This window comes from Chelonia mydas, chromosome 14 (genome assembly GCF_015237465.2).
Source record: "Chelonia mydas isolate rCheMyd1 chromosome 14, rCheMyd1.pri.v2, whole genome shotgun sequence".
In the NCBI taxonomy this organism is placed as follows: domain Eukaryota; kingdom Metazoa; phylum Chordata; order Testudines; family Cheloniidae; genus Chelonia; species Chelonia mydas.
The window spans coordinates 16802167-16826507 of NC_051254.2; the positions used below are offsets into that span (position 1 = coordinate 16802167).

The 24341-nt window shown below is 48.6% G+C and overlaps 1 protein-coding gene across 1 annotated transcript; it reads right to left on the minus strand.

Moving 5' to 3' along the window:
- Positions 1-782: 782 nt before the first annotated feature.
- On the minus strand, positions 783-22628 carry JMJD6 (jumonji domain containing 6, arginine demethylase and lysine hydroxylase). The gene is made up of 7 exons (XM_037913894.2): positions 22236-22628; positions 19227-19615; positions 17029-17315; positions 15590-15725; positions 14097-14235; positions 6786-6913; positions 783-4982 (listed from the first exon to the last, which is right to left on the minus strand). Exons 1-7 carry the CDS (start codon positions 22362-22364, stop codon positions 4946-4948), a joined length of 1245 nt encoding a protein of 414 aa, XP_037769822.1. The 5' UTR covers positions 22365-22628; the 3' UTR covers positions 783-4945.
- Between the last annotated feature and the right edge of the window lie 1713 nt (positions 22629-24341).

Consider the following 24341-nt stretch of genomic DNA (forward strand, 5'->3'; position numbering starts at 1 on the left):
CTTGTCGACCCTAGGAATCTGGTTTCCTAAAAGGCCCATAATAAAACTTACAACAAACCCTGTGATAAGTTCCAAATGTTCCAATACATGCACACATGTATATAGGCAGGCTTAACGTATAGATGAGTCCCATCTAGTCTCTGCCAGTGACAACTAGAATAGTCCAGTGTCCTCCAGGAAGGCTAACTCCATTAATTCACCAGAAGAAAAACCAAAGCACTTAACAAGAAGTGGAGAGGGGCAAATCACTGCACTGCACTTTGAATTTAACCCTTTCCTGGTGATCCTCTACACTGCATGCGTCAGCTCTATTGGCTTCAACGCAACCCCATCTACTCACAAGATCAAGTCCACTGCTGGCTTGTGACAAGAGTGCCATGCAGCAGGAAGCAAATTTCCAGCAATTCACTTATTTGTCCCCCTCCCTCCCACTGACTGCAGTCTGACAATGAATATTAGATATGGGGGTCCCTCTCCCGGCCGCCATCATGTCCCTAGTAGCTTTCCATGGTGGCACAAGCTTCCAAAGTGTGTACTGGCCTCATCTGATACAAACATGCAGCACAGGGCTATGACTGAGACCATAGGTAGTAGCAGGGATACTATGAGATAAACAATGAGACTGACACTTCCCCCCCCATGCTACAATGATGGAGGCTCCTCTTAACTACTACTGTAACTAATCTGTCTGCTGCTATAGCACGGCAGATGACAAAGGCACCTGCTACACATATGTAGTTTTTCCAGATTGCTAGATGAAAAATAATAACTGACAAATAGAGTAATGCAAAATAATCATTTTATTTAAAATAAAAAGCAACACAATCATCATCCAGACAAAACAATTCAGAGCATCGCAGCTCTGCCCGGCAGAGGACGGATAAGAGAAGTTAGTGGCAATGATAGGGCTTGTAACTGTGGAATGAATCAGCAGGCTACATTGCCCCCCTCCCAAGAGGAACACACAGCACTGTCTCTGGGAGTCCAGCCTGCACAGAGGTTTCACAGTGCCACCCAAAAGGAAAAGGGCCTCTAGATTAATCTTACCAGAGGCGGACATCTCTCTAGTAAGCAGCTGGGAGAAGAAGTTGGCATTAATCTGACCACAGTTAGAAAAAGGAGGAAGGGAAGCCACTACTAGCTTCTATGAAGCCACAGGCTCCCCCTGCCCTATGTGTATGGAGCAGGTATCTTCAAAGAAACATGCATCCTATGAACTGTAGTTATATTTCTGACAAGATTTCACAAGTCAGTCCCTTTAACGTGTAACAAGGGAAGAGGTGAACCTAGGATACAACTGATTCAGACCAGCTCCTAAAGAGGGCTAGAAAAGCAGTGCCCTATCTCAGAAGAGAGGACAGCAAAGCTGACATGCAGTAGCAAACCTGGGATCTTAATTCAGCAAGTTTAGGCACCAATACATTTTCATCTCAGAGCTCAATGAAACCTACCCCTACATTTGGCACAGTTCACGTAGGGTGAATTGGTTTTGAATTGGGTACTTCTGAAGTTATCGCTGAGCAGGTGCCCAGAAGCATTGAACCTTTATGACTGTAGCACTTGTTAGTGGGAGGACCTAGTGCCAGTTTAGAAGGAAGTGTCTAGCCTGCTTAATAGGGGCTTAACCATAGTCAGTCATTTGTAACATCTTTTGCAGAAGAATCAAAGTGTTTTACAACCATTAATTCAAAGTAGCCTCACAACGCCCCTGCAAGGTACGTATTATTGCCATTTTATAGCTAGGACACCAAACATATAGAGAGGTTAAGCTATTTGGCCAAGGTCACACAGCATGAAAGTGGTGGACCTAAGAAGACAACCCAGCAGTCCTGAGTAAGGTTGGCTGGAAAACAAGAATTCTGTTTCACAAAAAATGCTGAGGTTCACATTCCAGCAGGCTAGTCAGTCCCTTTCGCTCTGCTGCTGAAGCTACTCCATTTTGTAGAAATCATAAAATATTCAGCAGATTAGTGCCTGGTGCTATAGGCATGTGATTAGGGCACTTACCTGAGATGCAGGAGACCCAGGTTTAAGTCCCTATTATCAGGCATAGCAGGGATTTAAATCTGGGTCTCCTGCATCTCAGGTGAGTGCCTTGGCTATTCTGGGTCTGTCTCGCTGGTTTTGAGTAAAAATTCCACCCTAGACTTGAGGAACCTACCCAACAAAGTTTTCATGAAACCCAGTATACCTCTATGCAAAGTCAACCTGTTCCGATGAAGAACATTCGAGCAGCTCTAGTTCAGAATCCCAGCCCTTGTACCAGACTGCCTGAACAGAGCCATTGCTTCTCAGGTGAGGCAAGGGATGGCTTTGTGGAAGTCATCTTATAGTTGCTGATATTACCTTTCCTATTGCTAGTTTCAAATGTTACCTTATAGACCATTCAATACGAGGAGACTGTGTCCATTTTAAATGACAGCTTTATTGTCACACCACTGATACGTTCGTAGGCATGGAGAAGTGCTCTGCCCTCTGGAGCATCAGACTGCTATTGCTAGAAAAGGAGCAGCTTTCTTGGCAGTGGGAGGCAGGTTGGTTTCCCCACAACAGATTTCAAGTGCTCAGGCCCAGACTTCTTTCATACAGTAAAATAATAAGATGAGGCACAGCTGTAACCATGCTGATGAAGGCAACGGCTAGCCACCTCAGAGGCAGGCAATGGCCCAAACCACAGCCCTGCGAGCTTTATAATCCAGGTTAACCCTTGCCATTAGGAGGGGGATACTCTAATCCTGTAGCCACCGCAGCCACCTATCTCGTTCTAAGTGATAGCAGCTGCAGCCTGCTCCATTTTATGAAGATAATGTGCAGCATGCAGGCTCTGGGCAAGCTGCCAATGTACCCCCTGAGCTAGGCAGACTACAGGCATCCTCGGCCAGGGAATCTGGATATTTTCATACAAAACCGTCTTTAGATCTAAGCAGCCTTAAGGAAGGGTTCCCCTGCAGGAAAGACTGCAGCAGTTTTGAAGAGAAGTCTGCGCATTTGTGTTCCATTGCCACAAATGCACCCCTTGGATTCCCTGCTTAGGGATGCACTGATGAGCCACCTGCCTCACACCTCCAAACTCCCTCCCACTTCTCTGCTACATAAAAGTGACTGGCACAAAGGAGACTTGGAAACAAAGGTCTGTACTGCTGATGAACCAAAATAAGTAGGGCTCGCTTTTACAACAGACTGACTCATATCCTGAGACGGGAGAGGGAACACAAATAGTAAAGGACAAGTTAAAAACCAACATTCAGGGGATCTACTTAATACACTGTATACAGAAAATTCACAGTTAAGGTTGCCAATCTGCATTTTAATTCAGCCACTAGTGCAGTGATTCCCAAACTTTTTACCTCATGCCCCTTTCAGCCATGGCTGGGCAGGCAGCCAGGACCCCAGATGTGGGGCGGGCAGCCAGGACCCCGGATGTGGGGCGGGCAGCTGTGTCTGGGAGCGTATCCCCGGGCACAGGGCTGGCAGCCAGGAGATCCCCAGGCACGGACCAGGAGCAGAGCTGGGCAGCACTCCCTCCACACCCCCTGTGAGGGTTGGTCTGGGCCCCCACTGCACCCCCCGAAACATTACTCTGCACCCCCCCGCCCCCCCAGAGGGCGTGCCCCATGACTGAAGACCTCTGCACTAATGCCTAGGCACTGCAGCTTATATGAGAGAGAGTGCACTGCCCCTCTGTTTTCAGTTCCCCCTCCCAAACAGCAAAACTGAAATGAGGGTGCAAAGAGAAACAGTCCAAGTAGCTGGCTCTTGGGTGCGGTGTTCTTTGTATCAGCGAAAGATGTTATTCCCCGCTCCCCCACAAGCACAGCCTCTAAGGTGGCTGGGAGCAGGCTATAGGAAAGCTTTAACGCACAGGCCCTGGTAAATTAATATCAACCATCCTAGTAGATTGCTTGGGGATGAGAGTTTATCTTGGCACAATACCACTGCAGCTGTGTGAACCCAAGCATCACGTGTTATTTTAAAATGTTTAAGACAAAATACTCACCCCTCCTGTACTCTTTTACAGATTCCAGAGCAAGTGCTGCTCAGCTCCTAAACACATGATCTCAAAGAGACAGCAGCTTTCTGGGGCTGATGAAGTCTGTAATTCAGTTATGTAGTTTTCCCCCTACACCTAAGGTTCATGGGTAACTGCTGATAGATGGTGACTTTCAGTGGCTTCTACTATACAAGAAGCCACTCATCTCTTGTTCCCTCAAGCCCCAATACTACACCCAAGTGCCAGTTCATCTTTTTTATACTTAATATGGCAAGTACCAAGCAGAAGTACGTATGATCATTGCTGGTTAAGGTGTCACATCTTAGACTATTTGGATTTAGTCAGAGCGTACATAGATTAATATGACCACAAAAGATGCTTCTCACAGATAGCCATTTCTAGTCATTTGAAGTCACCTCGGTGTTCAGAGTACATAACAGAGTTAGTCTCCCTTCCAGCACGCTGGTACAATATACACTGGATGTTTGTGTAGAGCAAAGGTGCTGAGATCCTCTCCTAGTTTTAACATGTGCAGTACATGTAAATGTATGACAGTGTCAAAGCACGGCAGGTTTCTGGATGTAGCTGCTGGTTTTAAAACAGTTCTTTAAAAACAGGTATCAGACTGTTTTCCTTGCCAACTTCATGAACTGTAAGACACATGGCATGTCCTTGCCCAGAGCTGGGTTATTTTCTGATCATATAGTGCACTTTTTTTGGGGTACAGAAGGGCACTAAGCATTGCACAGTCATTTAGACTTGGGAATTCTCCCCAATAGTTAGCAAGGAGACATCTTTAGTCAGCACATGATGGAAGATAGGAGTTTGGATCAAAGTAGCAGTGAAGACTTGAGAAGGATCATAAGAGTAGATAGGAGCTGAGAGGGGTAGAACAAAGCTGGCTGCTAACGGAGCTTCGAGTGGCAGCTGCCTCTAGACGGTTCTTGTTATCTCTCAGGGGTGAGTGCGGCTTCCGCAAGATTCCCTAATCCTGTCAAAAAAAGTACAACTGCCTGTCATGACGATAACCTTTCCTCCAGCATCACAATGCAAGACAGCAGGATGCTGCCAAAGCAAAGGACTACATTTTTTTTTTTTTTAAACAAAGCTGCTGAGGTGCTTGACAAGGCTTAGAAACAATTCTGCTTATATTGACGGTATTCCTCAACACAACTGAAGCAGAAACCCCAGCCAGCACTACAATGTCACCTAAGGAGTTGGCAGACGTAACAAGCAAATCATGAGCTGCAACACAGAAAGGCCTGGAAGAGACATCTGGGAAACAGAGAGGGGCTCTTGGACAAGGTGCTAACTTAATAGTCTTTTGTAATATATACCAAATATTAAAATGAATGTTTTCACTGGAGGAGGCTGAAAAAAAATGCAGAAAGGATGGAGCTCTGCAATATAGCTTGCATTTCTAAGAGATCAGGAAACCAGGATCTGTGTTCATTAGCTTCTGCTGCTCATTCTCAGCCTGAAGTCAGAACTGGCTGCTAGAACTGAAATGGACAGTATCATAAGAGGGGATTAGAACCTCAGCTGGGAAATAAGATGCTTGTTCAGTTAACTCCAAACGTTTAGGGATAGTTTGGTGTTTTGACTCTATTCAAAGACTGGAGAAGTTGAGTGCTGTATCCCTTAAAGTTAGATAGCCATATATACACCAAAAGAGCAGACAGGGGCCTACACGGGCACATTACGCTTGCGTATCGGAAGCGAGGCTCCTCCAGCTGGGTCAGTACTATGTGCATCTTTCTGCTAATTCATCACAGAGATTACAACCAAAAGACAGATTCAGAGCAACCCAAGGTCTGTGATGAATTAGAGGATGCATAAATGAATGTGAGGGGGTTGGTACAAGCAGCACTTTAGTGTGGTTAGCTTGTACCTTCCACCCAAGGGAATCAGGGACAACTGCTCAGAAGCAGGATGGTTTCTAAATCCAGCATTTTGCCACAGCTTCTTAGTAGTAAATATCTCCCAAATGCCTAACACTTTCCGATCCTCCTTACGTTAGAGCCCATGGATGGGAGAAAGGACCATGTCCCAATAAATTCACACCAAGTGAATTCTGTTGTCATTTATTTAAAGTGTCCCCCTCCACAAATCAGCTAAGATCTCAGTCTTGGGCACAGCTCCTCTTTTTTTTCCCCTTTCTTTTTTTTTTTTTTTTTTAAAGTGTTAAAGCAACAAGGCCTTAGAATGAAGTTTATAATCTGTTAATCCTTACAAAAACAGAATAGTAGGCAGAACTGAAGTAGTCCAGGCAACAGTGAAGTAGGAAAAACTAAGTATATAGTTGCTTGAAGCTTTTCAGTTTGGACAATCAGGTGATCAAGACTTGTTCTACGCTGGTTATTCCTCCCTTTACCAATTTACCACACAATTATGCTCCTCAGTGGCACAGAATCGGACATTCCACTTTCCCCACAAAATGTCCCGCTACTCCCAAGGCACCCCCAGCAACTGGAGCATTCCTTCTATATTAAAAAATGATTAGAAAAAACTTATAAAAAACTGTTTATTAAATAATGTAAAATTTCTCCTTGGCACTTTCTTTTTTAAAGAGAAGATCTTAAGTTCCTGTTTGGAGCAGGCCAATGTAATTAGAATTGGGGAAGGAGGGAGAGGAGAGAGGATATCACCAGTGGCAAGCTGTTTCACAATCTAGATAGTCCCCTCATCCTCCCCCCCCATCCCATGCATGATGGAACAGCCTAACCTAACCCTACCATCTCTGCATTAAAGTGTCTTTTGTTTGGAAAAAGAAAGAGCTGTCACATCTGGTCACCTGGAGGAGCTGCGCTCTTTGCTCACACAGTCGTCTTGAGAGGTAGTGTCACCATTACCCATCATGCTGCAAGTCCTCCTCTTTTTCCGCCGATGCATCATCCCTTCGGTCTCAGAGCCAGAATCGCACTAAATACAGAGAAAGACAAAATGAAAAAACTAATCAATATAGGGAAATACAAACCTTCAGTTATTACTCAGAAGATCTGACAGTGAACCACACCTGTGCTAGTACAGTCACCAGAGAAGTTATCGTGCATATTCTTCCCTGAAACATCAAAATTTCTGTCCAAGAGAGCATGTTTAGAGTAAGGGACTAAGAACTAGGACTTCCAGATCTGTTCCTTGCCCTGCAACTCACTGCAATACACTTAGGGTAAGATTTTCAGGTATTCCAATCAGGCACCCAAAAGCCCCTGATTTTCAGACTGAGTGTTCAGAACTTTCTGAGAAGTCAAGTCACTTAAGGTGTCTCAAGTTGGGCAACCAAAATCACTAGTCACGTTTGAAAAAAAATCTTGGCCCTAACTCTGTGGCCTTGTTCCCCATTTATAAAATAAGGATAGTTTTACTTGTTTATTTAAGGCTAGATACACGTTTGTAAAGTGAATAAAGAACCTCAGGTGAAAGGTGCTGTGGAAGTACTAAACTAGTCAAATTTTCTCAAAGGCTGTAAAGGCTGGTGGGAACTCAAACTCACCCTCCCTCCCAGTAAGGATTTTTGGATGAGAATCTCTCATTCAGTTTCCTCTGAACACCTGAGAGAATTAGTTATGACATTTAATAAGAGTCAGTTAATAGAGATAGCTACTGAGTGGCAAAAGAAGAAAGTTTGAAGGATGGGAGAGAAAATGAGAAGAATGTTTCCAGGTGTCAGAACGTGACACTGTCTGGCCGGAGAGAGGCGGCAGGGCCTACACGAGTCCCTGCTCATGGGAGTGACAAGGTCTCAAAGAAGTTGGGAGTACATCTCTGCAACTTAAAAGCAAGGGAAGAAGATCTGCAAGGAGCTGGATGCCAAAACAAATGGGAAGCCAGTGGAGCCATTGGAAGATGGTGAAAGCAGCAGCACAAAGTACATTAAGCATAAAAGCATAAAGAGTCTGTGGTCCCGAGAATCAGGAACATCTCATAGCCAAGTCTGTTTTGGCAAGAGGAGTGGACCACCCCTCACAGAAGACTAAAGCTTTCACCAAGATCCCCACTGGTCCAGTTCTTTGCTTTATACTTGCACACTATTAGCTTCCTCTGCAATTTCGGATTTAACTTTGGAGTCTAACATTTATTCAACAGTTATCTTCAAACCCACTTGAGAGTTGTGAGTCAGGGAGACTGTATGTATTTTTAGAAAAGAAACAGACATGACTCCTTCGACAACTGGTGTGACGCAGCAGGGAGGAGGGAGTGTTGACCTGGGAACGTGGCAGGGGAGTTTCACTGGGGATAGGAAACCTGAGATCCTGTAACCTGAGCCAGGAGGGCGAGGTAACACCTCTGCCCGGGAAACTGGACAAAGGCTGCAGGAGAGAGCCTGCTGGGGAGGGGAGGGTTTGGTTTCAGTTTGGTGCTGGGTGGTGGAACAAAGGGAACCCCAGGGCTGGGGTCTAAGCTCCCTGCCCCTCCAGAAGGACTTGACTGAGGAGTCCTGGTTGTACCCATGAGCTTTGTTTTAGCCTGTGTTCCTACTGTCCAATAAACCTTCCGCTTTACTGGCTGGCTGAGAGTCACGGTGAATCCCAGGAACAGGGGTGCAGGGCCCGGACTCCCCCACACTCCGTGACAACTGGTGGCAGAAGTGGGATGTACTGCACCCCGTGAATGGCGCTTCCTGCAGTAAGTGCCGGGGGAAGAGTAAAACGAAGGGGGATTGAGGGGGACCAGGCATGCTGAAGATTCAGAGAGAGACGGTTTCAGGGGGTGGTTAACCCCTGGGAGTGTGTGACCAGAGAGAAGGACTTTTGCAGTAACAGGGTCCCCTGGTGGATTGCAGCGAGCGGTCCCAGGGGTGGAGGAGTCTGCAGCTCGACCCTGGCAAAGAGGTGGTGACCTCAAGAAGGACTGGCACCCTAGGAGTTCTTCCTGGAAACTGTGGAAAGCTGCACAGGCCTGCAAGTGGCCAGCAGGGAGATGTATGCTAAACGCCTTAAGAGTGACCTGGTGGAGCTATGCAGTCAGAGGGGGCTGCACATCGGGAGGTCCACCAAGGAACAGGTGATTGCCCAGTTGGAGAAGGATCACTTGGATGACCCGACCCTTGTCCCTGAGGGAAGCCGCCCGGTGGACACAGCATGGGCCCTGGGGCCTGACCAGGCTGAGAGGGGTCAGACTGCTGCCGAGGACATCCCGAGACCCTTCCTACCTATGCCTAGGGGAGGGGTTATGGGAAGCCCAGTGAATACCGAGGGCACCCTGACCCCAGCAGCCAGCAGGGGATCCTCCCGGCGGAGCTCCCCATCCCTGGAGAGGAGGCGGCTGGAATGGGAGAGAGAGATGAAAATGAGGGACCTGGAGGATCATGAAAAGCAGCGTCAGCAGGAGCGGGAGGAGAAGGAGAAACAGAGGCAGCATGACGAGAAGCAGAGACAGCATGAGCTGGAGCTGGCCAGACTGAGGAGTAGTGGGGCCCCGGCTGCGGTGAGTGAGGGGGGACCCAAGACTGCAAGGAGCTTTAATAAGTGCTTCCTGGCCCAGCGTAAGGAGGGGGAGGACATAGATAGCTTCCTGACGGCCTTTGAGAATGCCTGCGAGATGCACAGGGTTGACCCTGCAGACAGGCTCCAGTTTTTCACCCCCTTACTGGACCCCAAATCCGTGGAGGTGTACAGCCAAATGAAAGGGGCAGATGTAGGGGACTACGAACTGTTCAAAAAGGCCCTGCTCCGTGAGTTTGAGCTGACCCCCGAGATTTACTGGAAAAGGTTCCGGAGTCAGCGTAAAACGCCTGAGGTCACATACCTACAACTGGTCAACCGAATGCAGGGATATGTCCGCAAGTGGACAGCTGGGGCCCAAGCTAAAGGGGACCTGCTTGACATAATTGTACATATGAACAGTGCCCTTCCGACCTGAGGCTATGGTTGGTGGACAAAAAGTTAGAGAACCCACAGCATGCAGGGCAGCTGGCCGACGAGTTAGTGAACAGTCGGTCAGGGGGTAGCAGGGAGGAGTCCCAAAAGAACAGGCCCCCCACGATGTAGAGAGAGAGTCACCATGGGACCTCCCAGCGGGGAAATATGGAGAACCCCCTCCCAAGGGGAATGCATGGCGTCAGGACCATCCGACCCGCTCGAGGGGACCAACGTGACATGAGCTGCTATCACTGTGGCCAGAGAGGCCACGTATGGACCAAGTGCCCCAGGCTCAGGGACAGACTGAGCAGACCCAACCTACACAGGGTTAACTGGTTAAGGATCCAGCTGGACGAGGGGCAGACGGCCCAGGCAAGGGGGGCTGCCAGCTTACCACCTGCTCAGGAGGGAAGAGTACCCCAGGCCAGCTCCTCCAGAGGGCTGGATGCTCTGGACTCAGAGTTCTCAGTTTACAGGGTGGGCGAGGGGCTGTCCCTCTGGAGAGAGTGCCTTGTTCCCCTGGAGGTGGATGGGAGGAAGGTCAATGGATACTGGCGCTGGCCCGGCCCGAGGTGGTGGCCCCAGATCGGGTGGTGCCCAATACCTACCTGACCCTGACAGGGGTGGGCGGGACCCCATTCAAGGTGCCCATGGCAAGGATACACCTGAAATGGGGGGCCAAGGAGGGCCCCAAGGACGTGGCGGTGCACCACCATTTGCCCACTGAGGTTTTGATGGGGGGAGGGACCTAGACGACTGGCCAAGCAACCCCCAGAATGCCCTGGTTGTGACCCGTAGCGAGAGCCAGCGAGGAGCACTTCGCCCCGACCTTGGGGAGGGTACCACACTGGAGGCGCAGGACCCTACACTGGTGGGGAGGAAACGCAGAGGGGCATGGCTCAGAGAGGCTGTAGCATCAGACCTGGCCAACGAGAGGGAACCGGTCCCCATCCCTTCCCCAGCCGCTGAGTTCCAGGCCGAGGTGCAGAAAGATCCCTCCTTGCAGAAGCTCAGGGACCTGGCCGACCTAAGTGTGGTACGGACCATGAGGAGAGGTTGCCAGGAGAGGTTCCTGTGGGAGACGGGGTTCCTGTACCGAGAATGGGCTCCCCCAGGGGAAGTGGAGTCCTGTGGGACCAGGAGGCAGGTGGTGGTCCCCCAGAAGTATTGCCGCAAGCTACTGTACCTGGCCCATGACACCCCCCTCTCAGGGCACCAGGGAATCCGGCGCACCCGGCAGAGGTTGCTACAGAACTTTTACTGGCCTGGGGTCTTTACCACTGTCCGGCAGTATTGCCGATCCTGCGACCCCTGTAAGAGGGCGGGGAAGGCCTGGGACAAGGGGAAAGCGCCTTTGAGACCTTTGCCCATCATAGAGGAGCCTTTCCAGAAGGTGGCCATGGACACAGTGGGACCTCTCAGCAAGACGACCCGGTCGGGGAAGAAATACATTCTGGTGGTGGTAGATTTTGCCACCCACTACCCCGAGGCAGTGCCCTTAGCTTCCATTGAAGCAGAAACCATGGCAGATGCGCTCCTGACCATTTTCAGCCGAGTGGGGTTCCCCAAGGAAGTCTTGACAGACCAAGAATCCAACTTCATGTCGGCCGTGCTCCGGTGCTTGTGGGAGAAATATGGGGTCTGGCACAACTGGGCCTCAGCTTATCACCCCCAGTCCAATGGGCTGGTGGAGAGGTTCAATGGGACGCTAAAGATGCTGCTGAAAACCTTTATGAACCAGCACCCGCAGGATTGGGACAAGTACTTACCTCACCTGCTGTTCGTGTACAGGGAGGTACCCCAGGAGTCTACCGGATTTTCGCCTTTCGAACTGTTATATGGAAGAAGGGTAAGGGGCCCCCTGGACCTGATGAGAGAGGAATGGGAGGGGAAGGCCACTCCCAATGGAGAGTCAGTGGTGGAGTATGTCCTGATCTTCCGAGAGAGACCTGCTGAACTCATGGGCCGGGCCAGGCCAGGGAGAATCTGACCAGAGCCCAGAAGCAGCAGCAGGTCTGGTATGACTGCACGGCGTGGGCCTGTGCCTACGCCATCGGGGATCAGGTGATGGTTCTCATCCCCGTGAGAAAGAATAAACTACAGGCCGCCTGGGAAGGCCCTTTCAAGGTTGTCAAGCAGCTAAATGAGGTAAACTATGTGGCGGAGCTGTCTAACCGGGTACATGTATTATCCCAGGGGGAATGTGGTTTTGGCCGTGTGTGGACATTGGGAGGAGCAGGGAGATGACCCGTTAGTAGATCTATTTCCTGGGACCAGAGCTGGTTCACCGCTGGAAACAATTCCTCTCTCAGATCAACTAACCCCTGCCCAGCAAGCTGAGATCAGGGGGGGTGCTGCATCCGTACCGACAGCTGTTTTCCAACCAGCCTGGACGCACTAATCTGACTGTCCACCAGCTGCAGACAGGATCGCACCCGCCGATAAGATGCTCCCCCTTCCGAGTCACAGGGAAAACTGCTCAGGACCTGGAAAGAGAGGTCAGGGACATGCTGGCTTTGGGGGTGATCTAGCCATCTGCCAGCCCTTGGGCCTCGCCAGTGGTGCTGGTCCCCAAAAAGGACAGGTCGATCTGGTTCTTGTGTGGGCACTGAGCTTCCGATAGTCATCACTGTATCTGATGCCTACCCCATGCCCAGGCCTGATGAGCTCCTAGACAAATTGGGAGGAGCTCCATACCTTACCACCATGGACCTTACAAAGGGATACTGGCAAGTGCCGCTGGATGCAGATGCCCGGCTGAAATCAGCCTTTATCACCCCTCTGGGGCTCTGTGAGTTCCTGACCCTGCCTTTCGGCCTCAAGGGAGCGCCGGCCAACTTCCAGTGCCTGGTGGATCAGCTACTGAAGGGGATGGAGAGTTTTGCCGTGGCGTATATTGATGACATCTGTGTCTTTAGCCAGACCTGGGAGGACCATGTGTCCCAGGTTAGACAAGTGCTGGACCGACTCCAGGAGGCTGGGCTGACCATAAAAGCTGAGAAGTGTAAGGTGGGGATGGCTGAAGTATCTTACCTGGGCCATCGGGTGGGCAGCGGCCACCTAATGCCGGAACCAGCTAAGGTGGAGGTGATCAGAGACTGGCCCGCTCCCCACACCAAAAAGCAGGTCCCAAGCCTTTATTGGGTTGGCAGGATACCATCGAAGGTTCGTGCCCCGCTTTAGCGCCATAGCCACCCCCATCACTGAGCTGTGCAAGAAGGGGAAGCCAGACAAGGTGGTCTGGACCAAGCAGTGCCAGGAGGCTTTCCGGGCGCTGAAGGAGGCTCTAGTCAGTGGCCCAGTTCTGGCAAACCCAGACTTTGACAAGCCCTTTATGGTGTTCACCGACACCTCAGACACGGGACTGGGGGCGGTGTTAATGCAGGAGGATGAAAAGGGGGAAGAGACACCCCATCGTGTACCTGAGCAAGAAGTTGCTACCCTGGGAGCAACACTACGCGGCCATCGAGAAGGAATGCCTGGACATGGTGTGGGCCTCAAGAAACTAGAGCCATATCTCTTTGGGCAACACTTCACCATGTACATCGACCACGCTCCCCTGACCTGGATGCACCAGATGAAAGGAGCCAACGTCAAACTCCTGAGGTGGAGCCTGCTCCTGCAGGATTATGATACGGACGTGGTCCATGTGAAGGGAAGTGCCAACATGATAGCGGATGCGTTGTCCCAGAGAGGGGGCCCTGAACTTCCCCAGGTCACTGGTCAGAGTGACCCCGCTCCGTCCAGTCTCGAAGAGGGGAGAGATGTGACGTAGCAGGAAGGATGGAGCGTTGACCTGGGAATGTGGCAGGAGAGTTTCACTGGGGATGGGAGACCTGAGAGCCTATAACCTGAGCCAGGAGCGGGAAGTAACACCTCTGCTTGGGAAACTGGACAAAGGCTGCAGGAGAGAGCCTGCTGGGGGGTGGCGGGGGGTGGGTGGGGTGGGGTGTTGGTTTCAGTTTGGTGCTGGGTGGTGGAACGCAGGGAACCCCAGGGCTGGGGTCTAAGCTCCCTGCCCCCCAGAAGGACTTGACTGAGGGGTCCTGGTTGTACCCACAAGCTCTGTTTTAGACTGTGTTCCTATTGTCCAATAAACCTTCCGCTTTACTGGCTGGCTGAGAGTCACGGTGAATCCCAGGAACAGGGGTGCAGGGCCCAGACTCCCCCACACTCCGTGACAACTGGTTGAAAAGGGTAGCGTTGTCATGGGATAAGGGTCATTTGCAGTGGCAAATCCTTACCTCTGAATCAGAGTCTGAGGAGCTGGAGCTGGAGGAACTGGAGGAATCACTGGAACTATCAGAAGCAATACCTGTTGATTCTTGTAGATCAACTGAATCAGCCAACACTGCCAGCTCAGGATGCTCTTGTTTTAGGATCCTAAACACAACCATCATGATTCGCATTTAGAACACATAATGAGAAACAAAAGAATGTTTTAATTTACACTAGCATACTCCACAAAATCTGTCCATTGCCACATTAGTAAAAAAGCAACAGATAATGATTCGCTAGCAAGGTGCATCACCTAACATTGTGCAACTTCCTGCACTCTAGCTTTGATGGCTTTTTATATAGTTTCCATAGTTATTTTACCTCAATTTAATATTCTAACACAGAATATCAGAGTAGAGGACATTAACAAGGTTTTGATATCAATAAGGTCCTCCTGAAGGGAGGATAGAATTAGCAGTGGTAACGGAGTTGCTTTTTTAAAATTATTCTTAAAGTAGTTAGAAATAAACTGTGATTATATTCAGAGGTTACTGGGTGAGAAAAATACCTTGAATTTAAAGGTTTCCATAAGATGCTAGATCGGGCCACTAGACAGCTCTAGAGATCAGTAAGACATATGAAGCCTTTCACTTCTAGATTAAATGGATAAACATGAGTCACCTCAACAGTGATCTAAAGTTGTTGCTACCTGATGGCTAGTTAGCAGAATCTCAGCTCCTCCCACTAGAGCAGCGTCCATGTCACAAGAACCACATCACAATTAGCCTCATTGGTGGTGGTCTCTGCAGAGCCAGAGAGTGAATGGAAAGGGAGAAGAAGATACTCTCACCATAGTAGTAATCTCTTCAGATCAGGGGAAAAGATGCATCCCTTCCAGGGGATAGCGGACTTCCATCTCCAAGGCAAACAACAGAAGTCCCACCTCCACGCCCGCTAACGTAAATCCTATCACCAGTACTACATTCCCCTTAAATGCTTAGAGCAGCAACTCCCAGTACATTGGATCACGTATCACCTTCTTAAAAAATTGTGAAGTAACTAATGGAACATCAAACACACGCAGCACCCGTGGAACATGAACCACACTTTGGGAATCCCTGACTTAGAGCATTAGTTTACTAACCTACTGCCTCTACATTTTATCATGCTTGGCAAAGAATTTTCAGATTGCATCGTCTGAGTTTCATGCATATCACTTGAACGCATCAAGTCAGCTCCATGAGAGGTGAAATCCAGATCAGATCCTTCCCCAAACAGCAAGACTAAGCTACCAACTCACAGGGGAGGGAGCCAAGAAAAGTTGCTCTAAAAAGCAGGCCATAGTTTAGAAAACATGTCTTTAAAATGACACAATGTGTTTTTCCCCCAAGAAAGTCACACGTGAGTATGTACTGTTAGTGTTATTCCAGCTGCATGTCTCGCTTTGAAAGAAGTATTTGGACTATCCCTTCAACTACCTGGAAATTAGAAATAGGAATAGAATTTACTGCACCGTTACCTGTACCACTTCCTTGATAATTTCGGCCTCCCTCTTACTGTCTTGTGCCATACCACAGGGAAGTTGGTACAGCTGGCAAAGTTCTGTGTGATGGCAATGGTTGTATCGAGATTGAGAACTACGTGCCACCAGCCACCTACAAAATGCAATGCAAGAGCAACTTTTAAATACACTTTTTATATTGTTTACCTAAAGTACTGTAGATACATCTATCTAAGATACTTAATATGGCCCCTATCGCCACAGTATCTGAGCACCTCGCAGTCTTTAATACATTTTCCCTCAACACCCCAGTGCTGTTATTTTACAGATGGAAAACTGATGCACCAAGAGACTAAGTGGCTTACCTAAAGTGACACATGATGTCTGTGGCAAAGCAGGGAACTGAACTTGATTCTCCCAAGTCCCAGGCAAGGGCCTTAATCACTGAAATATCCTTAACCACTGAAATATCTGCAGCTAGAATCAGCAATAGCTAATGGAGCCCATATTAAGAGGTGGGGTTGTATGTACATTAGACCTTTCTGTGGTTATGAATGTGTGCATATTATAAAGTCATAACCACAGTTGTACACATCTCATAACAATCAAATTCAGAACACTACAAGCCTCCATAAAAGGCCTTACTGACATACTTTTATAGTACAATAATACAGTATACAATCAGTTGGTTCAACCGCTCATTTTAGGGATTTAAACCTTCGGTTCTTCTTTTGAGTTTCTGAACCCTGAATGTCAAACCTTCATACTAGGGGGTCCCTCCACTCACCTCCACTCACACTCCGACATCTTCCCCATATGATGGCCAAATACAGAAGACTGCCTGCAGGCTTTTTTCCTAGCTCTCTTATTCCAGAATTTCCCCCCCGTACATAAGCCCCTATTGGAAAGCTGTAATCCTTTGACTCAGTGCAGTATTCATAGAAATGCTATGCCATTTTAACAGAGACACTTTTAGAAGCTACGGCATAATCTTTCATTTGAAATTAAAGTTGTGGAAAAAATAAGATGGATAGGGTCTGTCTGCATCTTTCCACAACTCTTTCCTCACACCTCACAAATCCTGTCATTTGTTACACTGTCAGTAACCCCAAGAAAACAAACAGAGAATAAGAGAAAGTTATTTGTCTTCAAAGGCCTCTATTCTTTCATGCTTTGATTACTTCCTCACTGTATAGTTTAGTTCAGGATCACTTTCCCAAACACACTGCATGTTGTGTGTCTCATGTCCTGCTTGTTATGCCATCAGTCCCCTGTAACAGGGGAACATACTTGGCATTTATGTTTTGGATATTCAAAGAGCAACATGAAAATGGTTTGAAACAATGTACAGTTTTGGAAAATGGAGGACAAGTGTGTATAGTTTTTCAATAAGGATACATCTAAATATGTGTTCTCCCATACTACTGCAGATTTTCATTGAAGACAGCCACACATACCTGGCACAAAGACGGTCTCGCCTGGTTTTTGCACAATTTCCAGAGGTTTGAATTCAGGGGGCCAGGTGGGGAGCTGCGTCCTAGGGTATATGATACTGAACCAAGTGATCGCCTCATCCTGCTGGTTCCCTCCTTCTTCCCGCGTCACTTTGATCAACTCTCTGGGAGTGCTGGTAGGGAAGAGGCACCAGCGCTTATGTCCGTGGACTAAGGCATTCCAAGCACTGGTTCCCAGAGGGTCAATATGAATTCCTGTTCCTGACCGAGGTGGGCCCATTACAAACCATCTGCACATGGGGAAAAAAAAACATCCAGGTGCATTACAAGAGATAATTACTTTCTTCTATGAACTTTCCTTTCCATTAAGCAAGCATGTTTCCCTTCCATTTCTACCACAGCCTGAAATTAACATGGCTCTCTATATATTTCTTTGTGCACCCGAAGCAGAGTTTGCAGCAAAGCATTGACTATAGGGATTGTTAGTTTAATACTGCAGAAAAAGGTGCATAACATTTTTGCCTAGGACCTATACAAACAATGGCAATTGTTTTCTTAGTTTCTTGGAGCAAGGGTTTGTTTATATTACAATAAAAATAGTTTAGAAACCAGAAACTGTTTCTCAGTAGATTAGGATTATATCTATTTTAAGGGCATAAACCACCTGGTGTATAAGATGGTAATTGTGTTTTTCTAAGCTTTTTCTTGGTTGTGAGTAGCATCTATAGATGTACTGTTCTACAATTCTTGTTCCAATGAGGAACAAACAAAAACCATCTTCAGGTAAGGGATAAGAAGATAAGTTAAGACAGCTCCCATCACCCACACACTGTTCACTTTTGACTTTCTATTCACTACTGCATCATTTACCTGGTCATAGTTAATTCTCCAATAGCCTCATTAGGAGGATATGCAAGTGTGCAAGTCATTTTTCTCCATGCAGAGAACTACTGCTTCGAAGGCTTAAAGTTACACCCATCCTTAGTGATCTCAATTGGTCTGGGACAGTGTATGAAAATGTACATAAGAATGTTATCATACTAGATACTGATATCTTAAGTGTGGTTAATCATTACTAGATGTCCACAAGAGAAGGAAATAAATGCAGGTATCTACTTCCTGTGTGGGCAGAAGAGAGATTATGAATTCAGCACTCAAACAAGGGAATTGTGAGGTCTATTTCAATAAGATGCTTTGAGATCATCAATTATGACTAGCAAAAAGAAAAGGAGTACTTGCGGCACCTTAGAGACTAACAAATTTATTTGAGCATAAGCTTTCATGAGCTACAGCTCACCAGGTGACAGTGCTGGAAATGGCAAATACCCCCAACACAAGAATTGTTCACATCCCTGAGCTACATAGTTGGATCGATGTTAACTTTGTACTGCAGGCCAGTCCAAATGTGTGTGGGGCATCTAAATCAGCTTTCAGAAAGACTTTGCTACTTTGAGACAATTACAGTTAATTGATAGGCAGTTAAGGTAAAAACTCTAGTTTAGAAGCCCATTGACTTTTCAGAGGCAGAGCTTATATGAAGTATGGAGCTAACATGAACTAGCTAAATCTAACCTAAACCTGACACTTTCCTAGGACTGGTCTACATTGAAAACTTACATCCACAACCCTGAGACACAGTTATGCTGACCGAACCCCTGGTGTAGACAGCATTAGGTTGATGGAAGAATTCTTCCATCAACCTACCTACTGCCTCTCAGGGGAGTGTAGATTACCTCTGCAGACAGATACTGTCTACATTGAAGAGCTACAACAGCACTGCTGCTGTAGAGTTTTAGCCCTAATCTATACATGACCTAAAATACTGCTTGCTTTAGCAGGGCTGGGCTTAAGCACAACCAAAGTCTCATTGAAGACTAATAGTAAACTTGACCCCAGTAACATAATTTGAAAATTCAAAGGCACTTTACAGCCACAAAACATGGCTCTGGGGTAGGCATTATTTTCATTTTACAGATGAGGAAACTGAGGCACAGAGCAACTTGTCTAAAGTCACAAAGCAAGTCTGTACCAAGAGCTGTTAACAGAACTCAGGAGTCCTTATTCTGAGTTTTCTCCTCTCTGTTCTGTATTTGCATGATAATCTTGAGATATTTATAATCAAAGTAAATTTAGTCTGCTCATGAGCAAGTGACAGAAGAAATTGGAATCCCCATCTCATCGCCACCCCATGGATACTGTACCTATAAGGTGGTCTGCGCTTCTCTCCTGCATATTGGAATAGATCATCAGTGAAGAATGTGGGCACTTTGTAGTCTTCCAGAAGTTTCCTACGCTTAGGGTGCTCTCCATAGCTGCTGTCGAAGATGTAAAGGGGGCTGTCATCACGTGTGTTCTCCATATACTCTATGTAATATTTCATCTTCATCTTCACAGAGTACCCATCATTGTCCTCACCACACTTGAACTTCTGGTTCCTGTACTTGCGTTTCAGGCGTTCTAGAGTCCACTTCTCTTGGGCAGACCAGCCCATCTGAGCATTCAACAGGACTACAGGCTTATAAGGCTTTTCATACCGCTCAACAAATTCTTCCACCGATAAGTGGAGTGCATCTGCCCTTTCCACATTATCCTGTAAAATCAGAGAACAGTTGGGAAAAAAGAACTGCAATGCACCACAAACTGTCTTCATCACCACAGGCCAAGTTTCTAAAGGTCGGTGCCTAAAATTATGTCTACGCTATAGCTGTAGTACCATAGTGTAAACACTTCCTACAGTGACAGAACAGGTTTTTTCCATTGCTGTAGGTAGTCCAACACTGCAAGCAGCAGTAGCTAGGCTGATGCAAGCATTCTTCCATTGACCTAGTTGCGTCTTCACGGAGGTTAAGTTGGCATAGCTACAGCACTCTGAGATGTGAATTCTTCACACCCCTGAGTGCTTTAACTATGTCAACCTAACATGTAAATTTACCAGATGCAGCTTAGGCCTGGCCTACACTTACATGGGCAAATCTAGAGGATACACTTGCATTCAAATCTAGAGGATATGGAGACATTACACAGACTGCATGCCATTTTAGGCTTCGCCTGCACAATACTGCACTGTCAGCTCCCAACTGTAATAAGCCTCTGTCCCTGCTCCTACACACATCACTATCATGAGATATATAAGCATATTTAAATTTTGCTTAATGCTCTTCACTGTAGAGGTGACGCAAGATGCACTAGAGGTAAGGAAATCCACAGCCTGCAGCCTGGCAAACAGTTCCCCTTGCACAGCATTTTACTCTGCTACTTGTGATGTGAGAATTTATTTTTTCCTCCCCCTGATACCATGGGGAAGGGATTTAGAAGCTACCTTTGAATTCAGTAGGCATGCCTGTGTTAAGTAAAAATACACACCACTATAGAAAACAAGTTTTCCCAAGTCCCTTGTCAACAATCCTGTTTTTATTATTTTGTTTTTTATTATTCATCCTCTGATTCCCCCATCCTGTCTTCGTCAGATGTTTCTATGTATCTCCCAGACTCTCCTTTCAAGTCACCTAGTTAAATATTGTAGGAGCAACAATCATGCAGCACTAGGGCAGTTAACCAAATGACAATAGCTTTTTTCCATTTCCAAGCATTTTCCTTTCCTTTAATGGGCAATATGTGGGCTTATCTACAGTTCCTGCCCCCTTCCCCCACTCATATTCCAGCATCAAAAACGTGCTTGACGAGCTTCTGGGAAGGGGAGAGCTCCACCCCTGAATTCTAGGAGTCATACTAACTGAAGAGCAGCAGGAGGCCCTCTCTTCCTCTCTCAAGTAAGGAGGCAGCTACTTCTTGTAAGAAGGCAACGCGATGCATGCCAACCCTCTGCCATTATCTGGCCAGTCCACTGCTCTCCTACAGCTTGAACGATGCCCAATTTAGACTAAAGCTCTTTGGGCCAGGCACTGGCAATTTCTTAGCTGCCTGGAAAGTACCAGCTGTACCTCTGGCTGTGAATAATTTGCTGGCTTCACAGTACTAGACCACCGGTCCGACAGCACTGCGCTGCTCTCCCAGTACAACCTCCTGCCTCCAAGTCAGTGGTTCTCAAACTTTTTTTACTGGTGACCCCTTTCACTTAGCAAGCCTCTGAGTGAGATCCCCCCCAACCTTATATATTAAAACCACTTTTTTATATATTTAACACCATTATAAATGCTGGAGGCAAAGCGGGATTTGGGGTGGAGGCTGACAGCTCATGACCACCCATGTAATAACCTCGCAACCCCCTGAGGGGTCCCAACTCCCAGTTTGAGAACCCCTGCTCTACGGAACCACAGAGCCATCTGTCCCCTCCCCCACTCCTCTTCATATGTGGAGCAGTTAAAGGGGACGGGGGGAGTCTCCCATCTTCCCCTTTGCGAGCTCCCACACACACCTTGGATGGTTGCTCTGGGGACACACCAAGCCCCTTGCTAGGTGCTAATTCCCGGGGCATCTTGGGGGGGGGGGGGGGGCGCTCCACCATTCCTTTACCAGAGACCCTAGGCTCTTTACCCCAAGATCCGAGTTCAGCCTGGAGATCCCGTTGCCAAGGAACCAACACCCCCGGGCCAGGCTGCACCGTAAAGCGCCCCCCCCCCCCTTTTTAGAGCTCAGCTCTGGAACTGGGCGTCCGCGCCCCCCCTCCCCCTTTTGGAGGAGCTCAGCTCTGGAACTGGGCGTCCGCGCCCCTCCCCCCCCTTTTGGAGGAGCTCAGCTCTGGAACTGGGCATCAGCGCCCCCCCTCCCCCTTTTGGAGGAGCTCAGCTCTGGCACTGGGCGTCCGCGCCCCCCCCCTCCCCCTTTTGGAGCAGCTCAGCTCTGGAACTGGGCGTCCGCGCCCCCCCCCTCCCCCTTTTGGAGGAGCTCAGCTCTGGAACTGGGCGTCCGCGCCCCCCCCCTCCCCCTTTTGGAGGAGCTCAGCTCTGGAACTGGGCGTCCGCGCCCCCCCCCTCCCCCTTTTGGAGGAGCTCAGCTCTGGAACTGGGCGTCCGCGCCCTCCCCTCCCCCTTTTGGAGGAGCTCAGCTCTGGAACTGGGCGTCCGCGCCCCCCCCTCCCCCTTTTGGAGGAGCTCAGCTCTGGAACTGGGCGTCCGCGCCCCCCCCTCCCCCTTTTGGAGGAGCTCAGCTCTGGAACTGGGCGCCCCCGCCCGGCCGGCCCCCACGTGCACCTCCCCAGGCTCGGGTCTGGCAGGAGCCGACCCCCGGGCTCCCCCCAGCCCGGTCCGCACCGTGCAGGCCGCAGGGCTCAGCGGGAAGGTCTCGCAGTAGTTGTGCCGGGTCCAGTCCAGCGAGTCCTTCAGCTCGGGCCGGGCGCTGCGCTTCGCCTCCCGGATCCGCTTCTTGCTCTTGTGGTTCATGCTCGGCGACCCGGGGCCGGGGCCCGCCGCCTCCTCCGCTCCCGGACGGGCCCCGACAGCCGCCTCCTCCGCTCCAGGCCCCAGGACCCGCTGCTGCTGCCGCCGGCACCGCTAGGGAATCCCGGCCCCGTCGCCGGCTCCGTTCCTGGCCAGGGCCCAGGGCCGCCCAGGACTCCGCCAAACCTGCGGCCTGGAGGCTTCGAGAAATTTCACCCCTGCCGATACCTCGACCTCAGCCAGACCGGAGCCCCGCCCACGAGCGCCGCGGCGCGATTCTATTGGTCATTGCCGTGTCTTCCGCCACGCGCCCCTGCCCATCCCCAGCAATGATTGGCCGTGCTGGACCCGGAGAGGTGGGGTCTTTGCCGCCATCTTGGGAAGGAAACGTCAGAGGTAGGGAGGGGACAAGAAGGGAGGCAGCTAGGGCTGAGCAGGATAGCTCCCTCCTTCACCCATCCTCCTTTCTTGTGCTTCTCTTCTCCAGGTTCCCCCGCGCTCCACTTTCTCTGTGCTCTCCCTGATGTCCTTCCCTTCTTCTCTCCATCCTCCTCCACTTCCACTCACTCCCAGCCCCTTGACTTTTCAGACACTTAAATGTACAGAGCAGCACTCTCAATCCCTTCCCTCTGACTCCTAGGGGAGCTCAGGTGACTCAGCTTATCATGGGTTGGGGCTCTGCAGGGTTAAAATGGGCGGGGGGGGGGGGGGGTCTGTAGCCAGTGAAATCACCACAGTGACAGATTAGCTTTTACCTTTTGTAACAACTGTTCATCTGAGTTGGTCTCTATTGTATTGTTTTCATTGGTTCAATGACACAACACAGTCAGAAACATTGTAAAGAAACCCAAACTTTTTGAACAAGCCATCATCCCCATAAGAACAATACTGATTTGTGCAAAGCTCCCAAACACTGGGTTTTTGGAAATTGAGACTTCTAAAAAAGATGGAATGATGGAAACCAGGGTAGATCCTGAGATCATGGGTTGCAGGAGGGAATTCCAGACAGAGTTCCATTTAACATAAATTTCAAGAGATAGTTTTAAGTCCTACTAGATGGAAATTTAGGGCAAAATTGTACAGTGTTAAAACACTCATTGGCAAAACTCCCACTGAAATCAGCATGAGTTTTAATGACAGCAAGAAAAGGCTTTCTGTCTTCCATATGATTCCACTAAGATCAGCAGTTTTCAATCTTTCCTATTTTGTGATCCCATGTTACAAGAGAAAAAATTTCCAGGTTCTCTCTCTCACCTACTCATGAAGAAAGGGAGGGTGGCCATGACCTTCAGCTTGAGCGACCATTTCTTAAACCTAATTTAAGGCTTGATCCTGCAGATTTGCTTATTGGAGTAAAAGACTTCTCACATGATTATCACAGGATCAAACTTCTTAATTATTGTAACGTCCCACAAACTGAGACAGTAAACTCTTCAGGGCAGGTATTTAGCTAGGGAAGAGATCATCATACACTAATAGCTCATTCTACCTCTCTATGGTGCCTAGAAAAAATCAGGACCACAATTATGCAATAATCTATGGGTCAAATCCTGCATTCCGTATGCCTGCAAATCTTCTATTGACTTCAAAGGGAGCAGGATCAAAACTCAGAAGGTTTAGTCTGGACTGGGAGTACAGGATTTGGACTTCAAATGCCCACTGCAATTTAAATCTTTGCTGTTTTCCTAAGGGAAGGAGGGGGTGGTGTGGGCCTGGATAATAGCCCAGAAATTTACTGTGCTTTATTCTCCTGCAAGGCATAGGGTGATCAGACCTCCGGATGTTATCGGGATCATCACCCAATATTAAGGTTTTGTCTTATATGGGCAACTACACCTCCCTCCCCCCAAAAATCCCAATTTGTCATACTTGCTGTTGGTCACCCTAACTTCAGAGTCACGCTGCAGCAGCCGACTCAGAGCACGTGCGCTGCTGCTGGGGAGGAGCTAGGAGACTGTGGGAACGGATTAAGGGAAGGAA